Genomic DNA, 20,620 nt, shown 5'->3' on the forward strand with positions numbered 1-20,620 from the left:
AGTACCTACTCCAGAAAAGACTTGCAGATACACTTACACGAGAAGGGAGGACCCTGAAACATTTCTATTGGAAGTTATCTCTCTATAAGTTCTATAATTGATAGCCTGGAAGCAACTACCAAATCCATGAAAGAAGAGCTGCTAGAAAATGCTATAGAAACCTTGAGGAAAAGCTTCAAGAAAATTTAAACAGCTTGGAAGAGAAGCTGGTGAAAACACGAAAGGTGTATGCCATTTTTTACGTCGAAGTCAATTCGGAAATCAAGAACATTTCTATGGAGCCTCATTTCGACTCCATGCGTAAATTATCGCCGACAGTTTGAAACAGGGGCCAAAGCAAACGAATGGAATGCAGTGGAAAGAGCTGTAGCTCACCCTTGCGTTACGCGGACAAGTGAAGAATATCCTGCAAACCGTCACCGCCAAGGAACAGGAGCACTATGATCAGTTGAACAAACAATTAAGCTGAAAAATCATTGCCAGAAACCGGGCGAGTCTTAACAAGAATTTGAAGCTGACGTTTCGTCTCGCATGTTCTCCCACACCGGGAAACGTATTGTATCGATTAGCGGTCCGTCCAACACATCTTGTTGACGCACTGGCACTCGCTTTGGAATTTCTGGCAGCAAAGTAGTCCTGCAATATCCCAGGTAAAGTTCGAATTATAAGGGAAGTGTTGCCCAGGAGAAGATAGTTAAAATGCTAGAACTGTGGAAAAGTGGGTCAGACGCGTAGCATTCAAAGAATCGACACCGACACAGGAAAACTAAAAAGGGTCTATAAGGAGGGGCAATTATCGGCCTGTATTTACAAAACCCTTGTTTAACAATGTATCCGTTACTGTCCTTCAACGGCAGAATAAAAGTGTTCTCGTAGACGGTCTTATCAATGATTAGCCTCTCACCTTCTGGCGCAGCTATGGGGAGGAGTTTGGGCTGCTGCACGCTCTCCCCCCCGAGTACAAACATTGAAGCTTTGGCCAAATCGTATCGTTCGGTGTACAGACTCCCACCCCCCCCAAAAAAACACAAAATCTTGGCTGCGCCTGCCTTTGCCAGAACACCGGGACCAATGGAACCGACCTGTGTGTTCGAACTGAGAGGGCTGAAACCATTCTGGAGGCTCGACTGGGCGGGAATGCGAGTATTGTAGATGTAATGTTTGAGCGCAAACTTCATGATGAGAAAATTGGACGAGGAGATTGCACTAGGGAAAACCTTGTTGCGTGCTGTCAAACTGGCGATGGTGAGGATCATGTATGTAAATTTCTCCCAGTGACCCTAAAAAAAGGACAGTTTTATAGCACTGCTCGTCGAAGTGGACGATGTACGATTAGCCAAGGCAACAACTTATCAACACTATTGGGAAAATTAGTGACCCCCTCTTCTAAAGACAGATCTACCAGATCAGCAGCCCAAACTTAAAAATTTGGTCAAGAAGTACCAAGACATTTTTGATACTTGACAAGGAACAGGAGGTCGAATCAATGTGGTTCAATTGATACTTGGGACACCTGACCGATCCGGAAGTCAGCTAGGAGACTTGCCAAGAAGAAAGTAGTCAAGAGATATGAAGAAAGAAGGAGAGACAGCCCCTGGTCTTCCCCAGTCGTACTGGTGTAGAAGAAGAATGGATCGACACGTTTTTGCATAGACTATCGTCATCTCCACAATATAACGAAGAAGGACACTCTCCCAAGAATAGATGATTCTCTGGATATATTGGCTTTTTTCACGATTTTCTCGATCCTCGATTTGAAGAGTGGATATTGACAGGAAGATCGGCCAAAAAACGCTTTCACATTCGAATTGTGGCAGTTTACCGTTATGCCATTCGGGTAATGTCCAGCTACATTCGAAAGATTGATGGAGGCCGTACTGAAAGTACTTTGATGGAAGACATATATAGTGTATCTCGACGACATAATTGTGGTCGGCGTCGCACAGAGGGGTAAATGACAAGTCTAGTCGGCCAAAAATATTTAAAAACCAATTTCTGTTATCATAAAAAATCTAGGACTTCTGGTATCAATCTTGCGAATTATAAGCAATCTTATCATTTTTGAAACAAAACCCTAGCTACAAGCGCTTGATATATAGAAATGTATCCATTTCACGAAACATCATAATAATATCCCATTTGATTAATTCATATATAATGACAGACGTAATTCTGCATGTCATTACTATGAGTTTCTCAAGATGTCTAAATACTCTGGTGTATTCACTGATTCGATTTTGTTTTTAATTTCTTCTTCTTCTTCCTTTTTCCATGTGTTTGGCAACTAGGCCATCGGGTTTTTAATTTCGTGGGGATATGGGATCAGTTTCGTTTTTCCCACTGTAGGTAGCGCTGTTTAGAATTTGACAGAGCATTGTCAATTGATATTTGAAAATAATTTGAATACTTTCATAGATAAACTTACGAAAATATGTTGTATTTATAGGCGATTATTGGTTTGTGAAAATGTATTAGTTTCGAGAAAGGGATGTAGAACATTAATTTATTCAACATGTCGTTCGGTTTTCTGTATGGACAATCAAGAACTACAGCTAAGAATTCGGTGTTGTTGAAATTTGATGCAGAACCAAATCAGATGAACGAACATTCGGGACGGATATGCTAAGTTTTATGGCAACTTCGGCAATATTTCAAAGAAACTGTATTGGAAATACGTAATGTGAATTGTGAACATGTATTGAGAATCAGAAATACATAAATCTATTCGAGTCTGTTCTTCAAATATTCTGTATGAGTAGATACAGTGAAAATTCCCTTTTCGTCAACTGTGTTTTATTAAAATCATACTGAATTCACGAATTGAATTTGTCAAACGGAAATTATCTTGAAGAAGAATAGTAAATATTCCTTCGAACCCTTATTCGATAGAATTGAAATATTAACAGATTTGATTTTAAAAAGAAAATTAAACTGCAAATCACGAATAATCCTTAACAGCTGACAAAACGGGCCAGTTCATATTTTGCACTCGTTGAGCGATATTCGATATCAACGCAAAACAAAATGAAAGGAGAGAGTATCATTGGACTTCCTTTGGTAGGACAAGGATAGAACGAAGCAAATGACATGGTGGTGCCGCCAGGAAACTGATCCCATATCCCCGATTTTCTGAAATGTTAATGCTTGCAAAAAGTGACAAGTGCGCACACCAGTGTTTTAGACATCATAAGAGTTTCTCATCGTTGACGTTCTGTGCATAGAAACATGATAGAATTTAATTTACTCTATAATATTTGCGTGCGGGAAAAACCCCTGCTAATCCATTAAGAAATAGCAGGCGTTTTTCCCGCACCATTCGGGAAAGTGACTCTGCAACTTGGAATGCGTGCGGGAAAAGGGTTGAACGCGCACGCTTGTAGAAAAAAATATTTTCCTAAATTTTAAACACCAATCATATTGACATAATTTCCTATATTTTGGGTGAGATAATAGATACAATAATTCACCTTAATAATAATTTATTGACGATTTACAATAAGAAAATCTCAAACTCAATCAATCTCTGATGAGAAATTGATTTAATTCTTCTTAATCATCTGATTATTCACAACTTGCATTACTGTCCGAATCGAGAAGACTCTGAAGAGTTGTTTGATTGGATGATTTTACACAGAGGAGTAGGGCTAGTTTCTCGTTCGAAAATGGCCTGCTTTTTTTCGTCGGTATTGGCCTCATACCAGATAGAAGCGGATTGGAAGTAAGAAGAAATCTATTCAAGATGTTACAAGATTCTCTTGAAAAATTTCGAGCAAAATTTATTCGGTAAAGCCTGAAATGTTTTACCTAATGTTTAATATTCTTCTGCTGCTCTTCGGAATGATTATCTCGATTTACTAGACAATTTTCCAAAAATTACAAATTCTTGTCGAAACTGGGCAACTGCTGGCTATCCCTAAGGCTGAAAAGGTTTTGTTTCATAATCATGGTCACTCCAGATGGCTCTAAAATGACATTTTGTCTTTGACTAAGGAAAATAGCTCCGTATGTATAGAATCCATTTACCGAATTTATTTCGAAATTTATTAATTCTTCATTTAGATTAGCTGAAGAAGAAAAATCAATATTTTCCAAAGTGCCGATTATTGGCGACTACTGATTGAAAATTCATCTACTACTATATATGGAGGGTACCCTCCATTATCCACTACATAACTTAAACAACCAATCATGTTAAATAAATATCGGCTCGGGAGTAATAAATAATATTATAAAAGTTTTAGAGGTAATAACACAGGAAGCACTGAACTATGCATTGAAAGAGATATTTTTGATGCGAAAATAAACAAATGTAATGAAACTGACAAGTTCAAACAGGTTTTTCGCTAATTGATGATCAGGAAAACGATTTACGCCATCGATTCGAATCACCCACTATTCTAATTGACTATTCGGTGCAATTTTCTCATTTCTGATGCATTTTTGGAAATTGATTTTTGGCCGGCTAGATAATAACTTTACTCCTCTGTGCGTCGGCCAATCATTCGAGGACCACATGAAAAACCTGGAAGATGTTTCTGCGACTAGGAAACTCTGGATTTAAATTGACCCCTAAGAAATTCCATCTGTTCCAAAAGGAAGTACGATATCTCGTTCACTCATAGGCGGAATTAGGGGGGGACGTGCCCTCTCAGATGTCCACGTTTCACCCCCCTCCCCCCAGAAAAAGTCCACAACTTATAGATTTCTATACAAAACTTTCGATATGCATGGAGATTTCTGCTGTGATCGCCTTTACTGTATGTGATCTAAAATGCCTGATTTTTCAACTATTCAGGCCTCGAGTAGACAGAAGGTGTCCATTGAACTCAAGAAAAAAGTTCAATGGGCGTCAGCGTTCTCTGTAATCAAAGGATGGCTAATTGGCGACCAAAGATTATAGAGAATCTATAATCTTTGCTGGCGACGGTCCAACTGTGACGGTAGATGAGAACGCAGAACGCCTGATGCCGCCATGGCTTTCCTCTAGTTATTGTATATACATATGTTTCATCCACTATTACAATTCTGTGAAGCTATTTATTGGCATACCAAATTATATAGGAATTCGTTCTTCATCTTCAAGCAATTCTGCAAAGAGTATTAAATTCTCCTGCGTTTCTTTGCTTCCTGTTAATTGGGTGCTCCTAATATTTTCTTTTCCTATGGAGGCCTTCCAATATATTTTTCAGCCCCAACTTTCCCAACAGAACTGGAACACTGTAGGTATATGTGCTGTCAGAGCGCATGCAAAGCCCTGACGGCGGAACTTGGAATGCCAAAATGCCGTCTGTCTAAGCAAGGCTTGAAATGAGATATACCTCTTACATGATAAAACAATTGAAGGTTATTCAAATTGAACGAGCCCGCTGAAAGCTTTTCAACCTTGGCGGATAAAATATGGAATTAAACTCACAATTTTGAGATAACCAAAAACTTTATTAAACAATACATCATTTTAAGAAACCAATATCTTGATTTGGTTGGATTTCATTAAGGGTTTTCAGCAATACTGTTTCAAGTTTTTCAGCTATATTAACACCAAGTTTCAAACAATCCTTCAATGTATCTGGATGAAAAGATCCTGTTCCTGTTTGTAAAATAGTGCTTATATTCCCTTTACTAACAGAAACTACGACTGCTCCGGAGGAACATTGTTCTTCAGCCACATCAGGATCAACTACACATTTTTCTCCTATTTTGCAAAGGGTTACCTGGAAATTGAAAAAGAATACATTTCCTCAATTTTCACTCGGAATAGGAATTGATCCTCAGTATTGAGTAGCTGTTGGAATGTATTGTGTTGCTATGCGACAATCTTCTAAAAGACATAAGATAATGAAGAGGAAGAAATTATGCTCACAAAGGAAATTATTGTTACAAAGCTTCTTCATTTAAACCAAAAATATTTACCATAAGAGGAGCTCCTGGTGTATCAAGTTTTGTGCAACTGTGAATGTCATCTAGTACTTGAATATCTACATTAGAACCATCTACATTCAATGCTTTTATTTTAGGCACTTGTGTACTCCATAATGCAGATTTCACAGCTATAGACACGGCATCATATAAATTACCTCCTACTTCTAGTAACTGCAGAAAAAATTCATGATGAATTTACATGTAGTTGGTAGTTACAGAGGGTTGTTTATAAAATAATAGTATAGACGCTCCCTTCACTACGAGTAATCGCAGGGCGAGGTCTGTCGGTTTTCGTCACGAGCATCAAAGGGTTTCGCTCATCGAATTTTGCATAGTGTAATCATGGTCCACAGTTTCAATACTAACAGCGAAACCAATTCTGAAGACGCCTAGTTCCACTCGCGAATATTTTTGTTTTGGGTAGTGCGAAATTTCACTTGTGAGGAAATTTCGCTAATGTAAATGCAGCTTAAGAATTGAATTTTCGCAAAAAATTTACTTGTTGTAAATGTAGTTGAGTTGCTCTGATGAAGTCAAATAGGACCGAAACCATGGTCTGCAATCTTCCTCAATGGAATGGTCTTTCTGTTGATAGTCAATAAGTCAATCAGTTGTGTACATCTATTTTCTTGATGGAATTGTAGAGTTTAAATGAATTTTTAAAAATCTGAGCTCTAAACATAACGGGAATGAATATAACTATTTGATGCTGCCTAATCTTGAAGTTAGATACTTTGTTGTCAACAACATATGCATGCTTCAGAAGTGATTTGAATACTGATAGTACACATGCAAATTCATAATTAGGTCCACCTTAATCAGTAGTTCTCTTATTATCTTATTTTACGCAATCATAATGTTTGAAAGGATCAAATTAATATTATTGCGAGGGGGTAACCACTTCTGAAATCGTACTTTTGAAGACCGAAATCATCATCCAAAATCCCTAAATCATCTAGATTTTCGAAATCAATTTATATTTTTCACAGAGTGGGTACCCCCTCGTATTATTGCCAGAAAAAGTAGTCACCAGAATATCAACATATAACTTCCAACACTTTTTCCCTTTCATTATACAAAGTTTGGTTAAATCTAGAGCTTCATTCGAACTGTAGGCGGAGGCAAGACAATTTGACAATTCTATAGCTAAATCCTCCCCACCTCGTCCTTCAAAATTGGGAGTTGCATTAGCAGAACTAAAATTGGATTGTTAATGAAAATGTACCTCACTTATTAATTATGAACTTACCAATCTACAAAAAATTCTATTTTACCTTCCATTGGCCTTTCTGGGAAAGGTGTATCCACTTCAATTTTAACAGCAACTAAAACATCTGTGTTTGCTAATCTTAATCGGGCAGAACCAAAAGCATGTGAAACAACATCTAACTCCAATTCCATAGGCCTATAGTCCTCCCTTTCCCTACCATCTACTCGAAAATTCATCTACAAAATATGCAGAATACGCAGACTTAAAAAACAAGTAACAAACTGATGTTTCACCTCAACTCCATGAAGAATGAAAGTTTTTTCCCCATCACTCAAGTTCATTTTGAATTATATGAAATTATATGTTATTTGACACAAGATTTTTTTTAAACGATATGTTATTCTATTAGATTGATGGTAAAAATGAAAAATTTAAATATTATATATACATATAAATAAATTTTAAATTTTCAAACACTTAACCTAAAAATTTTTTTATTATTCAAAGCATAGAGCTTAAATCTGTTGTCACGAATGCTCTGTGGTGTGAGTGATCTATGATTATTCGCAGAGACAAGACACCTTTCTCTATGATTATTCGTTTTTGGTGACAGTTGATATTCTGTGGAATTAACCAAATATCTTATATTTCTATGCATTGCAAAAAACAAACAACAAACATTTTTTAACTTTTGATCCGAATTCCGAAAATCACAATTTAAATAATAAAGATGGATGATTTACCATTGAATGAGTCTGATTTATTGAGTGGTAAAATAGATAGGAATGAGTTATTTCCTTCCAATAATCTATACATAGATTCTACAGAAACCAGGCGTAGAAGGTAAGTATTTTTTTAGTTACAGGTTATTCCAGAATATATTCAAGAATTTAATTGGATTTGTTTTTCCTCTGAAGCTCTAATAGGTCTATTAAAAGAAAAAAGTTCGATGATGAATTGGTGGAATATAGTTTGGGTATACCTGGTGTTTCCAACCTCAAAGTGAGTTCGAAAGATACTTTTGTATAGTGTAATTTTGTAATTTATTTCAACTACAGAACAATCGTTCACGTACTCAATCCATACATTCGGAATACTCAGTTGTGTCTCCACTAACACCTCCAGCTTCCTCTTCAAATGCCGTTAGTCATCCGTCAGAATTCAAGAGGAAAACATTCACTAAGTCAGTACCATCAAGTTCTAGAAAACATAAAAAAGGAAGGCAACCAAATCATTTTGCCACTAAAGACTTAGGCCGGTGGAAACCAACTGATGATTTAGCATTGATAATAGGGGTTCAGCAAACAAATGATCTAAAAACAGTTCACTTAGGTAAGATTGGTAACCATTCAGAGACTAATATAAAATTATATAAATTGAATATTTTAGGAACAAAATTCTCCTGCAAATTCACTGTTCAGGAATTACAACAGCGGTGGTATGCATTATTATATGACCAAGCAGTGTCTAGAGTAGCTGTGGCTGCAATGCGAAACTTACATCCTGATATGATTGCTGCTGTACAAGACAAGGCTTTATGGAGTACACAAGAAGAAGAGTTACTCAGTACTATAAAATCGGTGGGTTTACAAATTTAATTCACAATACGCTTGTTCATAGAGTGGTTCACAACAGTTGTGAACTGTACAGAGCAATCGCAAATGGATTTTCGCTACCCTAAAATGAAAATGCGCTTGCTCTGTTCAGTTCACAATTGTTGTAAACCACTCTACGAACAAACATATTATTGCCTCATCATGATAGACAGAATAGAAAGGGATAGAAAAAAGCAGTATTGAACCATAATATGACAGGACAATTACCACAGCAACCTCATAATCAGAACTACTGTAAACGACATTTGCCATATGTTTATGTTATCTTTTGTTTTTTCGATACCAGAGTCGACTTCTACAGTCTCGCATTTGAAGTTCAATGAAGTTTGGTCAAAATTTCAGGTGTTATAGCTCAGCCATCCTGAATATTTCATAGAGATGAAATGACTTATTTCGATGACTTCTACCTTTTGTCAAAAAAAAGCCTCACATATGGGGTATTTTTCCATATCGCAAATTAACTGGGCGATGATGATTTTGTTGCTCCAGTACTAATCTTTCGTCATCGATTGAGAACATGTTGGATAGATGACATGTCATGTCACCCGCACATGACATTTATATTCGCATTTATTGATGCATTATTGAGCAAATACTAGGTCTGAAAGATCAAGTATCAGTCCCGTATTTTTTCCCTATTTTTGGAATGAAGGTTACTTTTGCCTAGCTACAACGACAGACTTTCATTTCTCGTTGCGTCTCGCCTATGGGACATGAAATTGTTTGACACTAGTCTCGTCTCGTGTCTCATCTCGTACTCTCCATTTTTTTGAAAGTGGAATATTCTCATCTAATCCTTGTAACGCATTATCTGATTATTTTGCTGGTTTATTTTTCCCACAATAATTGTCTTTATTGTTTACTCCACTCGTTTCAAGACATGTAGAAACAAGAGAAACGAAAAACTTTCAAATTTTAGACTAGCAACTGCATTTTGTCGAAACAAAAATGAACATGGTGGTAGTGCTATTTATGTCAAAAATGATATCAGATTTAAGGTGAGAGAGGATATAATGAGGATGTCAATTAAGATGGTAGTGGAAATATCAGCAATTGAAATTATCTTAGGTACAGAAGCATCTTTAGTATTAGCAATTTATCGGCCATCAGGTGAAGCAGACATTTTTTTCGATACACTTGAAAAAATATTAAATGTTTTGAGTGGAAACAAGAGAATTATTATAACGGGTGATTTCAACATAAACATGCTGAATCAAAATCACAGCAATACACAAATATTCAAGCAACTCTTGTACTCATATGGTGTAACTCCAACGATTATGGAACCTACAAGAATTACAGCAACTACAAAAACTTGTATCGATAACATCTTGACGAATTATACAGAATATGAAGCGGGGACATTTCCAAACCATATGTCAGATCATAATACCACCCAAACCATTACTTTAAAATGGAGAAGTACTGAAATAAGTCGGAATTACATATATAAAAGAGTTGTAAATGAGTATACACTGTCAGTCCTCAAAGAAGAACTTAAAGAAGAAAATTGGGATGGAATTTGGGAAATTCCACAAGAAAATGTCGATGAGCAATGGAACTCTTTTTTGGAAAGCTACACAGAACACTTCAAATATGCTTGTCCATTGAAAAAAATTGATAAGGCACACAATACAAAGAAACTATTGAAAATGAAACCTAATGAGGAGCAGATTAATTGTAAGAAAAAGCTTGACATACTTTATACCCTCAAGACTTTCAATCAAAGCTATAATGAGGATTACAAAAAAGTGAAAAGGGAATATGACTCTATCTTGAGAAAACAGAAATGCCAAGTATACAAAGGAAAAATACTTACTTCAGATAATAAAAGCAAAAGTCTATGGCAATGTGTGAAGGATATCAAAGGAGCGGAAAGCAGAGAGTCAATACGGTTAGAGGGAAATCCAAAACAAATAGCAACTGATTTCAATCATCATTTCTCTACAGCGGCATTAGAACTCATAAACAGAATGAGGGATGTTCCTTTCACACATAATATTGAACGTGTAACTGAAAAACTCATCTTCAGACAAATAACTGAGAATGAGGTGCTATTGGCTTGTTCCAAGTTAAAAAATAAAGATAGTTGTGGCATAGATGGTATTTCTAATAGAGTTATCAAGAGCTCCATAGACTTAATACTTCAACCACTAACATATATTATCAACAATATGCTAACCTATGGAATATTCCCACAGCAATTAAAAGAAGCAAAGGTAATACCGATTTATAAGAAAGGAGATGCTAATGAAATGTCTAATTATAGGCCGGTTAGTATATTACCATACTTTTCGAAAATATTTGAATTGATAATTGCAGATCAACTTCTGGAATTTCTCTTGGAGAAAGATATATTAGCATCCTCACAACATGCCTATATTAAAGGAAAATCAACAAATACTGCCATTTATGATTTCATAGTAGAGATAGTGGAGGCATTTGAAGAAAAAGATCTGACCATGGGCATTTTCCTAGACCTATCAAAAGCTTTTGATAGCCTATCACATCAACATCTAGTGCATAAAATGAAACAACTTGGGGTGAGAGACAAGTCATCTGATCTGATAAATTCATATCTACAAAATAGAAAACAATACGTTTACATAGAGAAACCTGAAGGGCAAGCTTTATCAGATGCTGAAGAACTGAAACTAGGAGTACCACAAGGAAGTATTTTGGGGCCACTATTATTCATTATCTATCTCAATGATATTGAAGATTGCATCAGGAATAAGAACTTCACATCTTTGACAAATTATGCAGATGACACAAATATTCTTATCAAAGCAAAAGAATATAATGAATTGATACAGAGGACATCAGAAGTGGTGGAAAACATCAAAGAATGGTTTTTAAAAAATAAACTGCATATGAATGAAGGGAAAACTAATGCAATACTGTTCAAGTCTACACATTCAACTTTTGAGACCCCAAAGGAGGTTATGATAACACCAAGAACACAAGAACTAACTTCATTCACGAAGTTTTTAGGAATTTACGTGGATGATACACTGAGGTGGGAGGAACATATTTCAAACCTGGGAAGCAGCCTGGCCTCAGTCTGCTACTCTTTAAGTGTACTGGCGAGATATCTGGATAACTTCTCCATGAAAACCATCTATCATGCGGTATTTGAGTCAAAAGCAAGGTATGGAATCATGTTTTATGGCCATGCATCTAAATCAATGCAAATATCCATCCTCCAGAAAAGAGCACTCCGAATTATTCTCAAACTGGGATACAGAGAATCATGCAGAGGAAAATTTAGAGAAAATGGAATTTTGACTATCACAGCAATGCACATACAGGAATGTCTGATTTTTGTATTCAAAAACAAGAACCTTTTTGAATTGAACTCATCCAACATATATAACACAAGGAAAACAAATCTAAAATATCCAATTCACAGAAGAACATCTACAGAGAAAGGACCCAAATACAAATGTATAAAATGTTTCAACATAATGCCAGACACAATAAAGAATGAAACTAGACCAAAGAATTATAAGAAACAAATATACAAGATGCTGCTCAACATAGAACCCTATAATGTTGAAGAATTTTTCAACGCGGCTAAAGATTGGAAGGATAATACAGCTGGATAGCAGACTCTGTGCTTTTGATTTTTCTTTTTTGACGTAATTTCATTTCAAAGTTTACTTTAGTTAACATTGTAACTTTTATCTGAAATAAATATTATCTTATCTTATCTTATCTTATCTTATCATCCAGTCTTTTTCTAATGGATTAATTTAATCTTTTTCTATTGAATGAATGCAGTTTTTTCCTCTTAATCGCATAAACTGAGAGCTACCTGATGAAGGTTTTTCAGCTACTGGCTTCATTGAACTGATTCTGATGTTTGAATATTAATATAGTCAGTGACATAAGAAGTGTTACACCCAAAAAGAATAACTTCGTTAACTTCCATTTTTGAACATAAGGTTACATTTGTTTCAAATCTTATTAACATGTTATAAAAAAATATAGTATTGTGTTTGACGACCCCGTATCTGGATACACTCTTTCTTGTACACGTCTAGGCATTGACTAAATAAGTAATAAGCCTGTTCGATCACTCATTCCTAGCAACTTGAATTTCGTGAATTAACTTATCAGAGCCTGTGGAGGTTTGTGCAAATTGGTCATCCTCCCCATCATATACAACATATGCACAATGGGATTTAAATCAAGCGAACGGAATAGCGAGGGCAAAACGTAAACGTAAGTTTCTTAATGAAAGTCCACAGTTCAACGAACAATATGGGCGCGAGCGTTGTTTTGCTTAAAAAAGACGTCTGGAAGGCCATTTAGATAAGATAAACTTTGTAGGACTTCGTCGGCATAACGCGCAACTGCATTCTGCCTCGAATAAACAGAAGTGGCTATCGGTTACCATAGGCAATATCTCCCTAAACCATTTTTCCAACAGTCTTATGTATATACCTCTCAACCACAAACGTAGTTGAACACAGTTGAATCAATATTATTTGTTCAGGCCGTATCTGTGTCATATATCACCACTGAGGAAAGTCTCGTCTTGTCACTCATATATCAGGTAGCGCTTCGAAAACTCTCGTGGGCATTATTTTTTTGGCCATTCTCCATTATCAAAGTGGGCTAAGCTGCTTCTTGTATTCTTCAGCAGATGAGGAAGATGCTAGGAATAAATTTACGAGGAATCGGCTCGAATAAGCCATAGAGCCATAAGCAACATTCAGGTATATAAATCCCCATCAGGAGAGAATGGGGCGTTTCCAGTATCCCTGCTTAAAGGAGTGAAACTATTCTTCAGCAGATGAGGAAGAATAGTTTCACTTTAAGCAGGGTTACTGGAAACGCTCCATTCTCTCCAGGGGATTTATATACCTGAAAATTGGGAACCAATTGGGTTGGTTCCCGTTTCTCTGTCAGATGTCGGTACGATGTATTTATACATCATACCCGCTACTGATATGGAATAAAAGGAGCCGGCAATTCATAGCATTTCGTTGACGAATGAGTTTTGTTGCTCTGACGAGGTCAAATAAGACCGAAACCATGGTAAGTATCTACTCATTGTCGACGAAATGAAATTTCTGGTAATACTTCGAGCGATGGTAGTTTGTTAGTTCGATTTAGATCGTAACATTCGTCGATTTAATTATCTGCGGATGTTATGCATCTGAATTAATTTGTTTATTATTTACCTGCCTTACTGTTGAAGGCGTGATCCATTTCCTAACTATCTGGAATGTGTGTTTTGAGAGGAAAAATCTATCGTTCATCTTCTTCTTGACAGACATTTGCCACGATTTGCTGGAGAGGAGGTGATATTTTCACAAAAGGCTTCAAAATTAAAACTTTTGATCTTCCTGACCTTATAACACTGAGAATTTTTCTCAGGAGTTTCCTTGCTTGGTCAAGTCCAAGTTAATGGACAACTGGAGCGAAAAACCGCCATTACTACCTCACTGATCTTTCGAGTCTTTGCTTGAGATCGTTATGAGGTTGTTTCATCCGAATTAGTTCTATCTGATTTTCATTATTCTATGGGTCCTGTAAAGAGACCAATCTGTCCTAGGATTTCGAATCGAAGTTGGCGTGGTGGTATGGTATGTCCCTCATCCCTGAATTGGATTACCCTATGCTCAAAAAGTGATAATTCGTCCATCAGCCTACATGAAGTACAGTTTTTCCTGATAGTACTAAGGATTAATTCAGATGTATACCACCCGCTGATATGAATATCAACAAATGTTACGATCTGAATTGAACTAGCCAATTTGCCATCGTCAGGGCCCCAAATGGAGTACGCTCCATGCTGCTCCATGCAGATGCTGACCATGGTTTCGGTCTCTTTTGACCTCGTCAGAGCAACATAGCTTCTTGTCGAAGTGGATGCTACTGTCTTCCATATTCTTCTGCATTTCCCAGAAACTTGCGTACTGTTCTCACCGTCCCTAGCAGTACCGCTTTCTGCATGACTCTATAGATAGTTTCGTCAAGTTTCTTGAAATTCTCTGGTAATTTCTTCGGTATTAGGCCTGTTTGATAAATGACAATAAAGATGGTCTTCATACCTTTCAACTTCCTTTGTTTCGTGGTTTGTTCCTCAAGAGTCAAGGTCGGAATATTTTCAATGTGCCTATCTAGTAGGTTGTTGTTATTTAGAATGGCCATTTCGAGGAATAGTGCTCTATTCTCATTTTATTCAGTAATATGAGGTCAAGTCTATTGGGTGCAATTTCACGATCTCTGGGAACCGTGCGATCCCAGTAGAGCTTGTCATGATCATTTTCCAATACAGAATCTGGATGGTAATTATTGTTGTAAGAAACTTTTTTGGCCTTAGATGTTGGTATTTTATAGCCAAGTCTTGGTGTAAAATCTTGGCAACAGCATCATGTCGATTCTTGTACACCGTGCCTGCGAACTTCTGGCATCTGTATCTGGTATTGTGCTGGATGGTTTCATGTGTCGCACAGCCATAAGGTCATAAGGAGAGCTTTCGCCCGCCACTCAGGTGTCCTTTGCGATATATTTCATATAGTTCCTCATTGGAATCACTTTATCTTGGATGGCAATGATGAATCCCTCTGTATCGGAAAACTTTCCGGAACTCAACCAATAGTTCGACGCAGATATGTCTATATAATCACGGTTGACCTCGTTCTGGTGTCTTCCATGTAAATATTTGCCAATCAGTTTCGGCATTTTGCTTTCTTCTATGTGATTCTGTTGCAGCTTCAACAGAGTAGATTTATCATCATCACAAAATACTCGATGAAGTTCTGATGAAGCTAGCTTCGTTTTTTTTTTTCGATTTTTCTCCATCCTCTGCGTTGTTATACTTTTTATATTAGGCTTGTTCGTAGAGTGGTTAACAGCGGTTGTGAACTGTACAGTGCAAGCGCAAATGGATTTTCGCTACCCCAAAATGAAATTGCGCTTGGTCTGTACAGTTCACAACCGTTGCAAACTACTCTACGAACAAACCTATTAATATGAAGTCGTCAACAGGAGGTTAAGAGGATTTCTCGGAATTAGGAACAACAATGCTTGGTGGCGTACTATCAAATAAATTTTGTTTTCAACGCTGCCTGAACTGAATGAATATGTAGTTTCTCGGTGTCGAAGAAAGTTCTACAATATTCGAATAACTAGTTTTTCAGTTCGGCATTTGATTCTAGCTGTATAATTACTTATATCACTAACATTTCTTGCCTTTTTGCTTATGTGGTTCAAAGAAGTTTTGTTGGATGGGCATGTGTTTGGTACCGTCTTGATCATATTTTCATATTTTCCGCAATCAGCTGTTTAATTACCATTGGAACTGATTTGATATTGCTACCCTCTCTGAGTTTTAGACAACTTTGTATATCAAAATATTTGTGAACATCTACAGTGCCCTCTCTACTTCATATGGTACTTTTAATCGTAATAATAGGTTTATTTCTTGATTCACTAATCTGCGGTAATTAGATATAACAATAAATAATGTGCGTTTTTGTTTCAGAGTGTAGTTCCTACGATTGAAATGTTTGCTGATTTACTGTCTCAGAATCCAGATGTCTTCTATTCTGGAAGAACTGCAGCAGCCCTCTTCAGGCATTGGCAAACTCTTAAAATGTATCACTTACTTCCAGACCAAGTTTTAGGACCTCTCAGTACTTCTGGTAGACCTATTATGACATTCAATGATGCCGAGGATATTATTCAAGATTCTGAACTGAGTGAACCTCCAGATGAAGTTCTGGATAGAGAATTGAAGTTGCAGCAGAGAAGAAATGTGAAAGAAATACGTCACTTAGAGAATGAAGTTGGTAAGCATGAGTTGATAAATGACTCACGCTCACACTCAATAATATTCAGTAGTAATTTTCTTGAACTGAAATTAATTATTAATGTTGACAATGTTGATATTTCATTAAATAGGTAGATGGAATGTCCTAGTAGATTCAGTTACTGGCGTTTGCCCAGGAGAACTAGACAGTCAAACTTTGGCAGTATTGAGGGGAAGAATGGTCAGGTATTTGATGCGCAGCAGGGAAATTACTATAGGACGATCAGGCAAGGGTCATATGGTAGACATTGATCTATCATTAGAAGGCCCGGCTCATAAAATATCCAGGAGGCAAGCAACCTTGAGGTAGGCAAAATATTTGATAATTTAAATTTGGAGGTTTATATAGTACAAAAATAGAAATAGGAAAATTAATTACTCTGCAGTGATTTTATCACCTATCGGTGTGGCACCGCACGTAGAAGAATAATAAGAAGTGGCACAATTAACACAAGCAATGATTCTAAATTGGATCGTTAGGTGTCGTTATATTAGTTCGACACGACTAATATCTGTTTCTCTCTTCAAAGCAACTTTTCATTGAAAAATTACTGAAATTTTTAAGAATCGCTCAAACATAATTCGTTTGCTTCAACCTCAATTCCGACCTAATTATCGGCAACGCTGCAGCAGAGTTTCAAAAGATCGCGTTATGATGGAAACGTATAATATAACTTCAAACTTCAAGCAATCATAATAAAAATTGAATTTATTTTGAAGTTTTTGGTAGAATAGTAGTAATGAATTGGATTTGATTGAATACAGGGTATTTCACGTCAAGTTTCCATTAGAAGTCTGATGAGATGTTTTTTTTTTTAATTTGTAGATCATAATGAATCACCGGGGTATATTCAACTAAAATTTATTTTCATCTCGGTGCGGCTTCCAGTTATAACGGAAGTTCAGCCTAACTGTGTTATTCGTGACATTTTTGGATTCTCCACAAAGTTTTAATTATAGATAGAGATCTAATGGGCTCTTAAAATTTTAGCCAAATGAATTGATATATTATCTAGAACCTTGAGGTTTGGGCATGGGGAAGTTAAATAAATCCACAGTGAGCCCTGTGATGAAGAGAGCAACATCACAAGAAAGTACACCAGTTTTGAACATCAGCCCCAATAATAGAGAATAAGCAGACAGAAATCGGATAAAGACTCGCTTCCCATTTTTCATTAAAAAAAATTTGGCAATCCAATATGCAGGGTTTTCCAAAATTGGAGGTACAAACGAAGAGGGGAGATTCCTCAAGTAATTTTAAGAAAAAAAAAGTCCCATAAAGATGGGATCGCAAACGTTTCGTTTTCGAAATACATGCTGTTAAAGCTGGAATTTTGGATTGGTATCAAAACGAGTTGTGACAACATATTCATTATTAGAAATATCGAGTGTGTCAAAACTAACATTGAATTTGTTAATCACAGCTTACTAACTGAATTTTTAAGACAAATTGTATTTTTCTGAGGATTCCGAGAGAATCGTTCAAAATTTTTTCGAAATCAGTAGCCTACCCGACAAAACTACAAAAACAAAGCTTCTTTTTACATTTTGTGTTTCAATTCCAGAAAAATATCACCTTGTAGATTTACTATGGAAATTGGCATGTCACATGGTGTGAACTATCAATTATTAGGCTTGTTCGTAGAGTGGTTTGCAACGGTTGTGAACTGTACAGAGCAAGCTCTTTAGGGTAGCGAAAATCCATTTGCGCTTCACAACCGTTGTGAACCACTGTACGAACAAGCTATAGTATTTATGCCAAATTTCAGTTGAATATCTTGTGAAGTGTAGATACTAAGAAAAACTTGAAAACATTCTAACTTTGATACCCTGTATTTCGAAAACGCATCGTATGCGTTCCCATGTTTATGAGACTTTTTTTCTTGAAACGGGGAATTCTCCTCAATATGGGTTATCACAGCATATGCAAGTTTAAACTGAATAATTATGAGTTTCATTAATGAATTTTTCAAATGCACCTCGAAAACTATTCAAAATCATTCTTCAAATATGAGGTTTTAAAATTTAAATAGCTTCGTTTCTAGTTCACGATTTGGCAACAGCGCCTACTAGAAAATGAGAAAGAACAATGGCTTGTTTATAAAATAACAGCTGTTGATTTACAGCTATCACAAGGCGCGTACTCACTGGCGAGCCTCAACAGCAACCGGCCATAAAAATCCCATAAAATTTTTAAGACCTCGTTCGTCGTAGACTTCATAGACAGTCATCTTTGTCTAATCTAGATAGTGTATTTGTTGTCCTTTATTACCATCGCATATTTCAGTCGATGTTGCCAATTTGTGCAATAAAAACGAAACGCTTTAAATTTTGAATACCCATTTATATTTTTCATTTTTAAGTACTTAAAATAATTTTTTTTGGGAAACGGTTGAAATGGTTTTTTTCAAAATGTGACGTTTCAAAGATATTTCATAAAAAATACATCATTTTCGTCACAAGGAGTATTCCCTATTACTCAAGGAATCTCCGCTTTTAGTTTTTATTTAGGAATTTAAGAGGAGTTTATACCACGAGACTTTCTCGCCATCCGTATAAGGCGTAAAGGGGGAAAGACTAACAGAATGTGGGGTGTTGCCGGAAAACTTGAACGATAAGTAGAAGTTACGAATATTACAATAGTTTCCACTTTCGTCGAAAAGATGCACTTAACGAATGTCTTTTCAATTTCACCAGGATACGAATTGTAACCAATGGCGTGACTTTTCGAGAAATTTTTTCATGTGGAAATTCATAGAAGAGATAATTGCACCTGGGAAAGTTAATAACATGAATGAATATTTGTTCTTCAATGAAAAAAATTTTGAATTTTTTTCCATTTGACGAATAAATCTTTTTTAACTCTCCGGAGGTGACCAACTAATTGAATTGAATTATAATGAATTAAAAAAATATATAAATTAGTGGTTTCGGACGTAAGATACTCATTTTCTCTTTTTGAACTCTTAAGATAAATATTTGAATCTTGATCTGATTTCCCCTTGTCTCCTGTAATCAGAAGGATTCAAAGTGTGCTCTACAATTTACTTTTAAATTTACTTTTTCATCAAATTAGTACCTAATTAGTATCAAAAAAATAGGTGGCTGAAGTTTTTTTTCAGAGTGGGCTATCATCTCTATGTTGAATTAGTCGATGATGGCAATATCGAATTGAATAATGGAAATTTTTTTCAGAAAAAAATTATGATGAAAAACTACTCGACTTTTAAATGATTGGGTTTGATGATTTGAAACCATATTTTTTTTAATTCTGCGCAATACAAAGTAGATTCGACTGTGAATATGGAAAGATTTTGAGCCCAATTTCTATTCATTTGCCCTGTTTTGATATATTCTGTATATAATTATGATTATGGTCACATCTAAATACTTTGATATTTGCAGATTGAGGAATACTGGTGAATTTTATCTCTCGTCTGAAGGTAAGAGACCAATATTTGTTGATGGTAGACCTATTCATGCTGGAAACAAAATCAGATTGTATGACAACGCTGTTGTGGAAATTGCCAATTTACGTTTCATTTTTTCAATAAACCATGATCTAATTCGAGCAATCCATAATGAATCCATCCGTTACAGTGCACCATCACATTAAAGTAGAATAAGTGTTTATTTTTTATGGATAATTAACTCAAAGTTGTGATCATATGTTTTGAATGTTTTATAAATGTATACTTTGTAATGATTGTAAATTAATAAATTAATGATACCTTCAGTTATACAATTTCTTATTTAACCCTCTCGTTCCTAGTGGTTTCACTATCAAACCACCTCTAATAATATTTATTCCATGGTTACATCTCAAAACAGCTGCAACCATAGAGAAAGGGCTGTCTCTGGCTGCAACAGTGGTACGTCGAAAACGGCCTCTCATAGCGGGTTGCAATAGTTCTGCCAAATGGCGCTGTACAGCGTGTGAGGTTGGTCTTTGTTTTCTTGCCTTCCCCAAGAAATAATTATATTTCATGAATTATTAGTTGAGTCTTGGTGGTTACATGTAGAAACCGCCATTTAAAAAAAAATTGA

At 36.1% G+C, this 20,620-nt stretch overlaps 3 protein-coding genes across 3 annotated transcripts; 2 read left to right on the top strand and 1 right to left on the bottom strand.

Annotated features, from left to right (window-relative positions):
* Positions 1–5,415: 5,415 nt before the first annotated feature.
* Positions 5,416–7,608, bottom strand: LOC123313563 (exosome complex component RRP42). Its single transcript, XM_044898506.1, has 5 exons — positions 7,423–7,608; positions 7,169–7,365; positions 6,950–7,115; positions 5,911–6,090; positions 5,416–5,711 (listed from the first exon to the last, which is right to left on the bottom strand). Exons 1-5 carry the CDS (start codon positions 7,468–7,470, stop codon positions 5,451–5,453), a joined length of 852 nt encoding a protein of 283 aa, XP_044754441.1. The 5' UTR covers positions 7,471–7,608; the 3' UTR covers positions 5,416–5,450.
* Positions 7,609–7,771: 163 nt separating this feature from the next.
* LOC123320509 (microspherule protein 1) lies at positions 7,772–20,309 on the top strand. Its single transcript, XM_044907851.1, has 7 exons — positions 7,772–7,972; positions 8,047–8,131; positions 8,188–8,461; positions 8,519–8,709; positions 16,247–16,553; positions 16,666–16,879; positions 19,979–20,309. The coding sequence occupies exons 1-7, from the start codon at positions 7,860–7,862 to the stop codon at positions 20,187–20,189; spliced, it is 1,395 nt and encodes a 464-aa protein (XP_044763786.1). The 5' UTR covers positions 7,772–7,859; the 3' UTR covers positions 20,190–20,309.
* Positions 9,719–11,287, top strand: LOC123320515. Its single transcript, XM_044907863.1, has 2 exons — positions 9,719–11,018; positions 11,068–11,287. The coding sequence occupies exons 1-2, from the start codon at positions 9,759–9,761 to the stop codon at positions 11,104–11,106; spliced, it is 1,299 nt and encodes a 432-aa protein (XP_044763798.1). The 5' UTR covers positions 9,719–9,758; the 3' UTR covers positions 11,107–11,287.
* Positions 20,310–20,620: the final 311 nt, after the last annotated feature.

The sequence above is a fragment of the Coccinella septempunctata genome, chromosome 1, assembly GCF_907165205.1.
Source record: "Coccinella septempunctata chromosome 1, icCocSept1.1, whole genome shotgun sequence".
In the NCBI taxonomy this organism is placed as follows: domain Eukaryota; kingdom Metazoa; phylum Arthropoda; class Insecta; order Coleoptera; family Coccinellidae; genus Coccinella; species Coccinella septempunctata.